The sequence below is a fragment of the Mytilus californianus genome, unplaced genomic scaffold (assembly GCF_021869535.1).
Source record: "Mytilus californianus isolate M0D057914Y unplaced genomic scaffold, xbMytCali1.0.p SCAF_7, whole genome shotgun sequence".
Taxonomy (NCBI): Eukaryota; Metazoa; Mollusca; class Bivalvia; order Mytilida; family Mytilidae; genus Mytilus; species Mytilus californianus.
The window spans coordinates 81,842,942-81,858,292 of NW_026262723.1; the positions used below are offsets into that span (position 1 = coordinate 81,842,942).

Genomic DNA, 15,351 nt, shown 5'->3' on the forward strand with positions numbered 1-15,351 from the left:
ATTCATCTGAAAATTTCAGGGCAGATAGATCTTGACCTGATAAACAATTTTACCCCATGTCAGATTTGCTCTAAATGCTTTGGTTTTTGAGTTACAAGCCAAAAACTGCATTTTACCCCTATGTTTTATTTTTAGCTGTGGCGGCCATCTTTGTTGGTTGGCCGGGTCACGCCACACATTTTTTAAACTAGATACCCCAATGATGATTGTGGCCAAGTTTGGTTTAATTTGGCCCAGTTGTTTCAGAGGAGAAGATTTTTGTAAAAGATGACTAAGATTGACGAAAAATGGTTAAAAATTGACTATAAAGGGCAATTACTCCTAAAGGGGTCAACTGACCATTTCGGTTATATTGACTTATTTGTAAATCTTACTTTGCTGAACATTATTGCTGTTTACAGTTTATCTCTATCTATAATAATATTCAAGATAATAACCAAAAACAGCAAAATTTCCTTAAAATTATCAATTCAGGGGCAGCAACCCAATAACGGGTTGTCCGATTCATCTGAAAATTTCAGGGCAGATAGATCTTGACCTGATGAACAATTTTACCCCATGTCAGATTTGCTCTTAATGCTTTGGTTTTTGAGTTATAAGCTAAAAACTGCATTTTACCCCTATGTTCTATTTTTAGCCGTGGCGGCCATCTTGGTTGGTTGACCGGGTCACGCCACACATTTTTAAAACTAGATACCCCAATGATGATTGTGGCCAAGTTTGGTTAAATTTGGCCCAGTAGTTTCAGAGGAGAAGATTTTTGTAAAAGTTTACGGACGACGGACGCAAAGTGATGAGAAAAGCTCACTTGACCTTTCAGGTCAGGTGAGCTAAAAATGTGTCTCGCAGTAAGATACCATTTCCTCTTACACCAGTCAACTTTTGAGCTACATGTTAAAAATCTGCTCATGGTGTCAGTGAGTATGAAGCAGGGCATATTCATATTAACATGTAACATTTGAACCCATGAATGAATAGAGCAATCAATTCAACCCTGTTCAGGACAACCTCTAGCACTTGACGGAATCATATCAAATATTGTCCACAATGCTTTAAAAAATTATAAAATATATGTGTATTTTTGGATTGATTTTTAAACAAGATGTTTAGGAATTAGTGGAATGGTTGTCAGGTTTTTTCTGTTGACATTATTTTGAGAGTAGACACCATGAGAATGACTTATTCTACCTTACGTCCAAACTAACCAGGTATTTACAAATGAGTTTAATTTTGAAAAAGCTTCCTTAAGTGATAATTTAGTTTACATGCCCATATCATCCATTAGCTAAAAACTATAAATTGGAATCAAAGGCTTTCAATTTAAATCATTCTTCTAAATAAAGACAATCTTAATGCAGTTTATGTACTATATTTAAATGTCATTAAATTAAATAACTTAAAATCAAATCAATTACCCGGTAGCATATTAACAATAAAGACGGGTTCAGGATCATTCTCAACTATTTTGATAGGAACAATCTCTTCCACTGGAATGAGAATGTCTGCTGTAATCCCATGATGCTTTACTTCTTCCTCTTGTTTAACCTTCTGTTGTTTGGTATCTTTGTCTTTACTGTATTCCCTGAGTTGTTTAATTGTAAGGTTCCTTATTTCATCCACTTTCAAGGGTATACCAAACTGTCTCTCCATTACTTGTCTGATTTCAGTTGTCATCAGGGAGTCAAGGCCTAGGTCAATAAGTTGAGTACTTGAGTTTACATTTTCAGTGTCTGTTATTCCTACAAAGTGGATTATTTCAATAATAAATGCTCAATTCTGATAGAACCTTTTTCAAATAAAAAAGTTCTAACAATTTGCTTTAATCTTTCATACTACATTAGTTTATACCAACAAATGGCATTTTATTGAACTAGATAAGTAGTTCAAAGTTCTATGGGCAACAAAAATATCAAGAATCAATAATATTTTTCTAGGCATTCAAAATTCTGAATCAAATGTGACTGTGTAGATTCATAACCTGTTTGCAACCTTGCAGACAAACATTATGATCTTATATGCAACACACACACACACACACACTGGTGGTGGACAACAGTAATATCAAGTATCATTAATATACTTCATGGCATTGAAAATCATAAACAAGACAAATTGAACAAACAGAGTGATTCCTTAATAAACCCCCAACCCCTGAAAATATTAGAACAAATGTAAAATCCAACTATGAAAGAAGTAAAAACTTCTCAGATATACTCCATTCTTACCAATAACTTTCATTACAGCATTTAATGGTGTTAGCTTCCTCTCCTGTTCATCTTGCCCTGTCTCTACCGTCTTTTCTGCCTGTACAAAGCTAGATGCTACTGCATATGATTGGGTCATCAACTTCCTCAAAGTACTTAGACAAGACGACATTCTTTGTGGTAATGTCCCTCCTACATTTGTATCATTACCTCCCATTTTATCTATAACCACTCCCACATCACCTATAGCTCCCCACTGTATGGCTAATCCTGGAATAAAGGAAACTTCCATTTTCATTCCTTTAACTTTTAACAGTAACCCTACCAACACCCTTTAAGAAGGAATGACCACACTGTTTCCCAGAATATTATTTATTAGACTCAGGCTATAACACAGGATTAGATACAAAGCTCACAAAAATAAATCTATCCTTTTTCATAAGGAGTAAAATTAAAATCTTGTTTCCAAAATAATATATGGACATTCCTTTTTACATTCAAAGTGACAACTGCAGACTTTGGGCATATAGCAGTTCATGGAAATGTTCTGTTAAATCATAGTAACTTAATTGCATATAGCTTATAAAGGAAAAATTACCACCTTTGTAACATTGGTAGCCTATATATAATAACTGAGAGACATGTGTATTGGTTAACATACTTTAATATAATGCTAGAGCTAAGTAATCAGCACAAATACATATTGCAATACGACGCGCCCTTATCTGCTATGTCTATCAACAAAACACGTGCGTGAACTCTGAATTATATAATTATTTATGAATGAATGAAAGTTACAATATTAAAACCTTATTTCAAGAAAGACATTTTTTTTGGTTTCATTTCAAATAGATGAAATCAGTCAAAAATTAAAAGAATACAAGACCTGGAACACCATCTTTCTTTCTCTGTTCACACAATCTTTCCATAGCTGAATTAGCATATCCATAATTAGTTTGACCAACATTTCCACGTCCAGATGTTATGGATGAGAACACCACAAACCAGTCCAGACTGTCCTTACAACAATCCCTTGTCACTTTATCTAAATTCATTGTACCATCTACTTTTGGTTCACAAACTTTCTTAAAGTTTTCTGGTGTCTGGTTCTCAAACAAGCCATCTTCTAAAACCTGCAAATTAGAAAAAATTACCATATAAAAGTGAGCTTTCATAAAATAATCCTTTGAAGATATTTGAGGTAATAAATTAAAAAAAATAGTAATATGTTTAACACAAACTATCAAGAAGCAGTTTTATATAATCTTGATTAATTTGTGGATTAAAAAGAAAACAATCCTTCAAAATATGTTTATAAACTCTGGATGATTATGAGCTGGACAACTGTATAGACAACTGTCTATTGTTGAAGACTATGTTGCCCTATAGATGTCTTTTGGTTATTTTTGTTGCTGGGTTACTGTAATGTCAATTTCAGTAAACAATTTTTGTGGATTCCACGTTTATGTATAGTGATTAATAGAGAGTTCCGAATGAATACGACGCCAATAATATGACAAAATCTGTGTTGACTTTTTGTGGAAATATTTCTAATTTGGCGAGTTTTTTGTATTGATAATATTACTGTAAATTCAGAAATTATTGCGTTCATTTATTATTGCGATTTTTGTGGAAAGGACAAAAATGCGAGATTAATTATTGTGATTGCAGGAAAATCTACATACAGTTATTTAAATCAGATGTCAGAATGCGAGTTCTTATTATTGCCATACTCACTCAATCGCATTATTCACATTAATAAAAACCTTGCAATAATTTCTGAATTTACAGTATATAAACCTTTCGAAGCTTGTCTGAGTTGTATTACATAAGTTTAAGAACATTTTTCGGTAAATTTAAATGGCGAAGTCCTCTCAGATGCATGTTATATTTTCATTAAATAGATATTTCAAGGGTTGTAAAGTGCGACTAGATAATTATATGTTTGTGTTAGTGATGTTTCATTGATTTATGATTAATATTGTTTATGCAGTCAAGAATTATTTCTTATTGTTTTATGCATTTTCACTGGGTAAAATAAGAAGTTTACAATTTTGGTATATAATAATTTGTCAATTGTTCTCGGGATAACATGTATTTTGCAATGTTTTGATCATAGAATTCGAAATTTATTATTTAGTGAATGACAGTATTTTTCTGTTTTCTTTTCAGTAAATCGTATTATGACATATTAGGAACCTATTGACCTGTATTAGAATGTATTTTGATGCTTCACTGTGTTCACTGAATTTAATAAAGATCAATAAACTCTACTCTGGAATACGTATTTGCCTACACCCTAAGTTACTAGCCAACACAGTTACAGTCTCAGTGAATTATTCATCACATCTTATTTTATTCATCTCATAGATCTTAGCTCATCAAGTATTTATAAATACCTGGATTTTAAATGTTTAGATTTTAGCTTTCCTGATGAAGTCAAATCTAGAAAGAGCTTCTAACATGTCAAATTTATAATGTTATTTTAATTTTTTAATGTACTAATATTGGGCAAGAAACTGCATAAAGTATCGTAATATTAAAATATGGTCAAATGTAAAATGATTTACCATGGCTAAATTGAAGACTCCTCCTACTGGTCCAATATCCCGAGTTTCCTTTAACAGTTTCCTGCACCCTTCCTCAGTTGTTACATTTCTAGATGACACCATTAAATTGATGTTTCTTTCTCTTAGTAGCCTTAGTTTTCTTTCCTGGTACCCAGTTGTTATGCCAGACCTTGATGTCAGTATCAGTTTTGTGGCTCCTTCATTTACAAGCCACTCAGCTAGTTCTAGACCAAATCCACCCAGACCTCCAACTAAAATGTAGGACTTGTCTGGTGAACAAAGTTTGGGTTCAGTTAATATTTTAATGTCTTCTGAGTCCTCTCTTATCTAAAATATAAATCATCAATTCATTTTCAAATATATTTGTGGATAAATAAGAATGTAATCTTTCAAAATATGTTTATAGTCACAGGACGAGTCAGAGCTGGACATATTGTATAGACATCTGTATATTGTTAAAGACTGTATGATGCTCTCTTGATGTCTCTTAGTTATTTTTGTCTGTAAATTAAAGTTTCCTACACATTTATAAATGTTTCCTATCTACCAATTATGATATTGCCTGCTGTATCTTAGGTAAACCACAATCATTTTGTACTGATATCTGTTTGAACAAAGCAATCTGATATGTTTGTAGTATATTCATTATCAAAATTTGGAATTGTCTACTTGGTCCATCTGTTTTAGTCGAGTCTTTTTTACCCAAAACATTTCATTCTAGCAGAATCAATACAAGGTATTGGTATTTTATTTTTTATATTTTACTTTGTAAACAGTTGATGTATTTTAATTTCACTGTTCCATATCATTGGACCAGTTTTTACTGATGTAATAGGGAAAAGTTTGAATTATATTTTTTAAGATATCTTACTTGTATAAGTACAGACTTTAGATTATTTGGGTCCTGTATCTGTTGAAATGCTTTTTGGATTTCTGTATGTTTATAATAACTGAAGTCCAGAGGATGTACCACTTTGTCCTTTATGCCTTGACTGACCAGTTCCTTTATACTTGTTAATTCTTCTGGCATAAAATGATCTGTCCTGATGTGGTAGTAAGTTATATTCTCATGCAAAATGTCTTTGTCTAAAATCAGGAAATATAAATTGTGTGCATTTTCATAAATTTTTTAGCTTTCTTGTATCGATATTTCGCACAGGTTTTCCAAAATAATTTTAGCCAACAAGACAAATTTCCTCATATATTCTTCAAAATATTCAGGGATAAGATGTTACATATATATAGCATGTTGTGCTCAATGCACTATGTTCATTTTATCTCAAAAGTAGTGATCAAGTCTAGGAAATTGATATCTATCACAGTCTTTGCGTTCAACCACAGGCCCATCATCCCATGCTTGTAAAAATGCTGTTGGGCCTGTAATAATCATCTCTACAGGCCAACAGAATCATATAAAATGTTCATAAACTTCAGCTTCGGGCCTGTAGATTCAAAAGTTTATCGTGCTATCAAACCAGTCACAAAAGGGTTTAGATTGCATTATTTACCCCCAAAATTGCATGCGACCCCAAGAGACACAAATTAATTTTGAGGCAAGTGCACAATTTTGTTGTCATTTAGCATACCAATAAGCAGGGAACGTTACAATAGTCAGAGGACAGGAAACATATTGGAAATTGCAAAATAATGTATCAAGCCATTTGTTTGAAACCATGTTTTGGAATATAAACGCTTTAAAATTATTAAACGTTTTTGAATAAGAAAGTGGAGCTGGAATACAATTGGTCTAAGTTTGAACACTACCTGTTAATTTATATGTATTGTGTATACAACTGTTCAAAGTTTTGATAATTTACCTCAAAGAAATATCTATCTTTCATGAATAGAAAAATTATTTAGGTGTAATTCCACCATTGTTTTTCCCCTATTAGTCTTTGTTAAATTTGCACTTTTCAAAAAATTGTGCAGAATTTATCTTTGTTTCAAATAAAGAAATACTTGGCATGAGTGAAGTTTCATTCTGTCCAGTACTACAGACAAAATTTCACATAACATTTCATTGCATATAAGATAATAACCATCACTGGAAGTTAACCAATCAAATTTTCACCCCTTTTTTTCCTGTGTACAAGCTTTTGTAACCATGTAACCTCAAGTTTCCAAAATATTCTATAGAAACACCAAATAAAAAAAGAATGGTGCTTTGTAACACCCAAGATATATGTTTATGACTCAGAATTTTTTTACTGCAAATGAAATGTAGGATTAATTTCCTACAACTGTCAAATTCAAAGTAATTCTCCGTTATGAGGCAGCAAGACTCTGGAACTCCTTGCCAAAAGTAGGAGCTTATCAACTTTTGGCCAGTTCAAAATTTTTATCTCTACCTGGTGTTTTTCAGAAAATTGTACCTGCAGTTCTTGTAAATAATTTAACTCCTTGCTGCCCCATGACATCATTCTGAAGCCTGCCGTTTGTTTTTTATTTTTATTTATCTTTTATCATTTCTTTGTTTTGCTTATGCATTACCTGTGCTGTAGCTGCTTGCAGTCTTTTGCTTGTGCTTTATAGTGTTTAATTTTGCATATGCTACTTGGATCTAGATACTTTGTGCTCTTATGTGCTGATATTTGACATTTGTTTTAATATATATCTTGCTTAGCTTTTATTTTGCATGTGCTATCTATGTATTAATACATGTATGTGCTGTCTGTATGTTTGTGTTGTATATGAATCTGATGTTATTACATGTATGTTTTGTTATTTAATATTAGTCGGTTAAAGAGCTCTTAAGAACTCATGTTCCTTGTTATTATGTATATATGCAACCCGACTTTAAATAAAGATTACTTACTTACTTAAAGGAATATTTTTTTTCGACCCTTTTTCGTATGCAACTGGATGTGACGTACTATGATTTGGTGGTATTACACCTTTAAAAAAAATCTAAATATGTTCTCATAATCTATCTACTATTCCTTGTTCAGCCGTTGTGTATTGACCTTGCATAGTTTTAAACCAGCAACTCTCAAGATATTAATAGATTATAAGCAATAAAAATTCACACTGGGTATGGATGTAATCAAACAGAACTGGTGAAACTAAATGAGCATGCAGATAAAAACAAACGGAAATGAAAGTAACTTCAACTGAATAAGAGTCAACTTGAATGAACATATGCAATAAGTACTTACCTAGAATTGACTCCAAGAAAAAAACAGGAATAATTGTTGAAACCAATGCATGCAATGGTTAAAGGCAGAGTGAATATTTGAACGGATTCTCACGAAAAGTTTTTTGAAGTTCTGATTTATTTTTCTCTAATGTTCCTCAAACAGTAAATTTCAATTCAAACTCCATGATTAGATGATAATGTCAACAATAATCATTGAAAAATGCTAAATTTCCACAAAAGTTTGAAACAAAGGAACAATCAAGAAAATAGTTCCAAATCAATGGTATTTGGTCATTGTGTGATAAGCTGTAAAACACTCAGAAAGACAGAAGAATTTCCCACATTCACGACACCCATACTTTGTTTGCATCCGCTCTTCTTGTTTACCAAGAGACACATGACACAATGAATTGTTCCCCACTATATAAGGCATATGTCTTTCACTAAGGGTTGAGGGTACTTCTGCTTACAGATTGAGGACCTCTGGCACCATAGCCACAATACGCACCAATCAAACCAGATGTATTGTCACATGAAAATTGAAGATGAGTCATTGCAGATTTGTTAACATTTTGATGAATGGGACTCGAGAGAAAAAGTCTGTATGCATTATATTTCAAAATTTCAAGAAATTTGAAGAACACACTGAGTAGTATACTTGTTAGTTTCATTGACGATGTACTCAGATATTGTGTTATCCAGGAAAAGTTTGTAAAAATCTATTAGCTCCTTGTCTTCATTTAATATAGTGGCTGTACCAGTTGGACCTCATGAGTATAAATTAGAAAGTTTTGATGCCAGGAGTCAGGGGAAATGTCTAAATCTGTTGTTACTTGGTCATTGATATTGAAAATAGGAAGGGTGGGTCCTGCTTCCGATTCGTTTCCTGATGAATTTTCCTTAAAATCATCCCAAATTCCTTAATTTAGCAAGACGTGTTCATACAGTTGAACTGCTTGGTTGATTTCATTGGTCCAAGAATTCATCGTTGGGAGAATTCAGACATTTCAATTTTTGTTGTTGTTGACAGACGACAATTTTTAATCACGTACTCGAGCTGTCAGTGGAATTGATAATGTATGATAAAATAAGTTATCAATTTGGTATGATATGCAAATGAGTTAAAAGAAACCATGCTATGACTTCTGCGTACTAGAGAAACTTGAAATAGTTACTACCTAATGTTAAGTCAAAATTTGAGGCTAAATCATTTCAAACTTAGAAATGACTGCAATTTTAGGTAATTAACAATATCTATTGTCGTTCACAGAAACAGATTTGAAGCGAGTAAAAATTACTGAACTGAATTTGTTTTTCTCATTAAAACAAAACATAATTTCTCATTTACTAGGATCATTTCACAGATTATATAACTTCCACATCCATAAGGATATTGGGTTGCTGTCTCATTGATGTAAATACCGTAATCTCTTTTTTATCATCTAAATAAAAATATACATGATTATACTAGGGAAAACTAACTTACCAATTAAATTATTACTAAAATCAGAACTCAAATCTAGGTATTTTCCTCCATCTTTTAAAGCACTTAAAACCAGTTGGTGCAAATTTCCTGATGTTGAAGTAAATACTGTATCTACTCCTATAAAGACAACAAGTAATCTACATATACAAAATCTGCCTCTTTCTGTACATAAGAAGCATGAAATATAAGTCACAGTGACCTCCTCTCCAAGATATACCTCATTACAAGTATAGATGGTCCTATTACTTATAGTTACTGAGATATTAACTAGAAAGTTAAATTTAACTTGAGCCAATGAAAAGTAGGTCAGCGTCTTTGGCTGAATGCTGACCTACTCCCAAAGATGATCTTATCATATATAATTACCTAGATACAAGCTTGGACGTAAATCTTAACTGAAGTCAATGAATATACAAATAAGGAGATCACAGTTTTGTGTGAAATATACTTAAATTGAAAATACTTGAAAAATATTCTTATTCATGGGTTATCAATTTTAAGTGATTTCAAGACTGACTTAATTAAGTGACCATCTTCCAAACAAAACCACACACAAAAATCAAAGAGCTGAAAGCTCTGAGGAAAAATGACGCCACTGTCTCTAATATTGTGATATTTTTTATGCAAGTCTTGATTTTCACATACTGTAACAAGTTTAACATTGCAACATGTCTCGTAAGCATATAATTGATATTCGTATATGTGTCTGTTTTTTCAGTATAAATGAATAGGTCAAGACTACCTGAATGATCTACAGTATCCAATTACTACTGGCTGTTTTTTTGTATAAATAAATAGGTCAAGACTACCGGAATGATCTACAATATCCAATGACTACTGGCTGTTCTTTTGTACTAATAAAAAGGTCAAGACTATTTGAATGATCTACAATATCCAATGACTACTGGCTGTTCTTTTGTACATATAAATAAAGACTACCTGAATGATCTAAAGTATTCTAAGTAATGTGATTTTTTTTCTTGCAATTATATTTTTCTAACTCAAGAATATAGACTACTAGTATCCTTTTCAAACCAAATGATTATGAAGAGCCTGTTGTTAGCAAGCTCTTATACCCCACATACTCATTAAATAAGTTACTAGTGACCTAGTTATTTCTGTTACTTGAAGCAAATTATATTTCTGTATATTTAGACAATAGTATAATGCTTGTTTTACTAGTTTTATTTCACCTTGAAGATTAGACAAATAGGGATACTCCTTCGATTTTTTATTTCATGTCAGTCAGGTCGCTTTATATGAAACTTGAAACCACTTCTCTGCTATATTGTTATTTTATAACAACTCTGCCCTTGACCATGTTGACCCATGTAATTGATATTCATTCTTTAACCATATATCATAGTCAGTTAGTTTTTGATTTTGCACTTCCACACCACCTTTCATGTCTTTCAGGTCAAATGTCTGTCTCCATTTAAGTTAATGACATTGAACGATCATGGTATTAAACACAATTTCAATAGTGATAATGCTGTTCTTGTGGGTCACCATATATTCAACTTGGGTAGCATTCCAGTTATTGAAATTTGTGTCAGATTAGAACAATGATCTAGATCTTTAGGAATGGATCTTATTATTTAATATGGAGCCATAGTATGGGACGCCTACACGGTAACAAAAAAAAAAACAAGCTTGAAAGGATACAATGTCAAGCCGCAAAATCTATCACCAGAGATTACAAGTCAAAAGAGGATGGACGGGATACGTCTCTAAAATGCTTGCTGAACTGGAACTACAGCAAGATCTCCAGACAAGACGAACAAAGCGTTGAAGCCAGAAGTTAATATTTATGTAAAAAGTAGTTGAGGGGCTGATTCCCGCTATTGAACCATATTGTCATTCTATTATATCATTGCATAAGTATTTCTGTATTGGCCTTGTTATTGGTCCATGTCTTGGGTGTATTGGTCTGAGGCGAAGCGGAAGGCCAATACTGCTGGCCTAGGACCAATAATAAGGCCAATACAGAAATACACGTAATAGTATCTTTATTAATTAACTACAGTGTTACAATATTTTTTTTATTTCATTTCACAAGAGATAAACATTTTTACCTTGAAGTGGAACTATCCAAATCTCAGTTTCCTTTTATAAGATGCAATATCTAATGATTCGGTGCCGTTTGACTGCTGGCCGAGAACCAATAATAAGGCCAATACAGAAATACACGTAATAGTATCTTTATTAATTAACTACAGTGTTACAATATTTTTTTTATTTCATTTCACAAGAAATAAACATTTTTACCTTGAAGTGGAACTATCCAAATCTCAGTTTCTCTTTACAAGATGCAATATCTAATGATTCGGTGCCGTTTGAAGTATCTTCAGCCTTTTCTCATCTGATGAATTTTTCTACCCTTTCCAGTCACTATTAACATGATTAAGTGTTACAACTTTAATTTAGACACAACACATAAATAGTAATTGGAAAGGTACTGCCATTGCATGTGTAATGCAAATATATTTAAAAAAAAAATAATGTAAGAGTTGAAATTGATACAACTATCCATAAGCCAATTGACCAAAGAACGAAGATTTGCACAAATACAGAATGCATATGCCTGGTTCGGGTTTAAAAATAAACGACCGTTTAAAAACAAAACATGAGAAGCGACAGTAAACAGTAAAAATCGATTTGTACCTTCGACATGATGAAATTATGAGGTCGTCAAGAAATGAACTTTGTGATAATTTACTCGTTCCCCAAACCTGAAATAATCCCATTGTCTACTTTCAAAATGCTTATAAATGAATGGGACCGTCTTTAACCTAAAATATATGCCATACTGAACGTTTCAGCTTGTTTATGGTGAGTAAACCTGCGTCTTACAAACAACTGTTTACCTTTCAGTTTGAGTTTATCGTAACTTACGATCTAAAAACTAGAGACGTTCTGAAATCCTGTTTTGTAAACAAAGATTCATACGCACCGCGTGGGTATAACTGTATTACTAATTTCCGATTTTTAAAATCTTCGTAAATCTGGATAAAGACCAGTTTCTATCCAATGGATACCAAAATGATTCCCATTTTCACTTTTTTTAATGATTGTAAAGTTGAAATGGCATGAAAGGCTGACATTATTTAGGAGAACTATTTTGTCTAGCGATTGCTGATCACGATTGTAAGACATGTGCATAAAAGTGAAAGCTCGAATAAATATGAGAAATATAACAAAGGGATAGCTCCAAATACCATTTAATAACAAAAAACATATGGACAGGTCAAGATATCTTTTTGGTAAATAAAATAAAGTATGTAAACTGGTTCCCGTACGACTACAACACTTTGTTCGAGTGTAGCGTAATACAAGCAGATTCCAGTTAGAATGTAAAATAGTAAATATGAAACCAAGTGCGGTAGGCGGAGGCAATAATCGACTTCTGTAAGTTCTGGTCAATGGTATCAGAAACATGCCGCTGATAGCGTCATTTTCCAAAAAGGTAAATTTTTCAGTGACAAGATGCCTCACACTATACCAGTGCAAAACAATGAATTAGAGAAGTTATATAATACAGCTGTTTGAACAAACCATGACTTGGCATGACAATTGGTTCTGTTTAATACAAGACAATCACAATACCTTTTCCTTTGGTCTGCCTTAAAATTTCTCCTTCAAACTGCTTACTCTTGTCTATAATGTGAATGTTCTGTAATGATGGGTATCTCAACTTCAAGTACTGCTGACACTCAAGAGTACTAACTAAAGCAAATATCTGACATCCCATAAAAGCAGTTATGGAAACAGCAGCTTGACCAAGTGATGAAGAGGCATTGGCTATCAGGATGCTGGATCCTTTACTGATTTCTCCCTTCATGGTCAGGGCATAATAGGCCAGGCCAAATGCTGATGGTACTGTTGCTGCTTCACTTAAAGACCATTCTTCAGGAATATCAAAAAGACATTCCTTACTAACAATTGCATCTGTTGCCAATGCCTGGTAATGAATTATAAAATAATACACATGATCAGTAGTCTAGCTAGGATTATAAAAAAGGCACAGTGTAAATTGCAAACATAAGTAATCTATTATTATGTAGCTGGCCTTGCCCCTTATTTGGCTTGATAAACCTTATACATGTACAATGATTAATATAAAAGTAATGTAACTGCTGAGTGAAGAGGAACAAAAATGATGGTCAATGGGTATATAAGAACTTGGACTTTAGTACAATGATTGATTGATTGTTGGTTGCTTAATGTCCAGTGGCAAATATTTCATGCATGTTCTGGACGATTTTAGCACAATGAAATAAAGTGTAAAATAAGGGTCATAATAGTGATTAATTTCAATCTCATATCAGTTGACATATCAGAATTTAAAAAAAAAAACATCAGCCAGATGGCACTCAAAGCAACAACTTTGCATTCATCCGAAATCAAACCCTAAGCATGGAAATCATTTAAAAAGTGCAAGATTATTTAATAACTACTAGCAATTTTAGTATTAAAACCAACTTCAAGCTGTACAATATGTATGTTAGTTTTTAGTAACTATGTCAATAGGTTGCTGTTTTACAGACATTTACTGAAAATCTTAGTTCATTCTCAAATAAGTTATATAACTATACCTGTCCATCAATGACTCCCATTACTCTCCTTCCCTTCTCATTTACTCCTGAAAACTCTGTCCCTAGATGAAATTTCTGGTCAGCAGGGATTCTGCCCATGGTAAACATCAGATCTTTGATACCAAGTGACACATAGTGCATCTTACAGGCAACATCAGACTTCTGTGAACACGTTTGTTTAATCTGATCCCTCCAATATAGACTGGACAAATCTCCTTTTCTAGCTATATCTATGAAGCCATTTGACTTCTTTTCCAGTATCTGTGCTACAATTAACATTGGGAACTTAAAACTTATAAATATACTATTCGATGTACTGACTATATTTTCTTTTCCATTTTTACAAGCAGGTAATTCATATTTAGGCTAACACTGTTTGTTAATAGCCTAAAACCACAAAATTGAATAGCATAATTCTCACAATTTCTCATTTACTTTTTAGTTTTTGTGTTATTTTTGCAGTCCACTTTTGGATTTTATGAAAACACTGGCTAATTAAGCTTTTTTTGTCCACATAAATTATGTTTTCAGAAAACAAGCCCAGCACATTTTAATCAACTTTCTTTTATTAGAAATATCATTATCAATATGTATACAAGAAACTATCAATCATTATCAATGATTATCATTTTGATAACCTATTTTTAAGATATATTACTGTAAATTCAGAAATTTCTTATTGCGATTTTTGAAGAATGGACATAAATGCGAGATTAATTATTGCGATTTCAGGAAAAGCTGCATACAGATATATGCGTCAGATATCAGAATGCGAGTTATTATTATTGCGATACTAACCAAGTCGCATTATTCGCATTAATAAAAACCTCGCAATAATTTCTTTACAGTAGTTTGTTTTAACAAATGTGTTATGCTTTCATGCTTCATGCTGCAACTTTTTAAATCATTAATGAGTATAAACTATCACCACATTTAATATCAGTTTTCAGCAAGCATGTCAACATGAACAATTATTTTGTGAGAAAGACACTGATATATTATATATGGCATTACAAAAACATTTTCTTACACATTCTAATTACAGTAAAATATGCAATCAAAACAAATTATGGAACTGTTAAAAACCTGTTATTCTTACATGGTGCCAACTAGAAGCTTTTGTGCTTAAATGGAAGCATGTCTGTAAAGGAAGAATAGGCTTAAACAAAAACAGTTAATAGGAACTAGTGTTTTAAACAAAATGTGAAACACCTTTACTCAACATGCTCTCAATCTGGTCATAATTGGTCTTTTACTTTTTAATTTAAGTATAATAACCGTTCTTCTCATGCAATTAATATAGTGCTGAAATAAAAAAAAAAAATAAAAAAAAAATCTTGTGCATGTTAATAGTGCACTA

The 15,351-nt window shown here is 32.4% G+C and overlaps 1 protein-coding gene across 1 annotated transcript in view; it reads right to left on the reverse strand.

Moving 5' to 3' along the window:
- Positions 1 to 15,351, reverse strand: part of LOC127710281 (fatty acid synthase-like) — a 63,319-nt gene that overhangs the window by 19,650 nt on the left and 28,318 nt on the right. Inside the window, exons 14-21 of the mRNA XM_052216064.1 lie at positions 13,992 to 14,257; positions 13,003 to 13,357; positions 9,397 to 9,513; positions 5,646 to 5,860; positions 4,775 to 5,101; positions 3,091 to 3,337; positions 2,226 to 2,474; positions 1,416 to 1,739 (exon numbers count right to left, since the gene is read on the reverse strand). Of these exons, the coding sequence (XP_052072024.1) occupies positions 1,416 to 1,739; positions 2,226 to 2,474; positions 3,091 to 3,337; positions 4,775 to 5,101; positions 5,646 to 5,860; positions 9,397 to 9,513; positions 13,003 to 13,357; positions 13,992 to 14,257 (2,100 nt within the window). The remainder of the gene's footprint in view (positions 1 to 1,415; positions 1,740 to 2,225; positions 2,475 to 3,090; positions 3,338 to 4,774; positions 5,102 to 5,645; positions 5,861 to 9,396; positions 9,514 to 13,002; positions 13,358 to 13,991; positions 14,258 to 15,351) is intronic.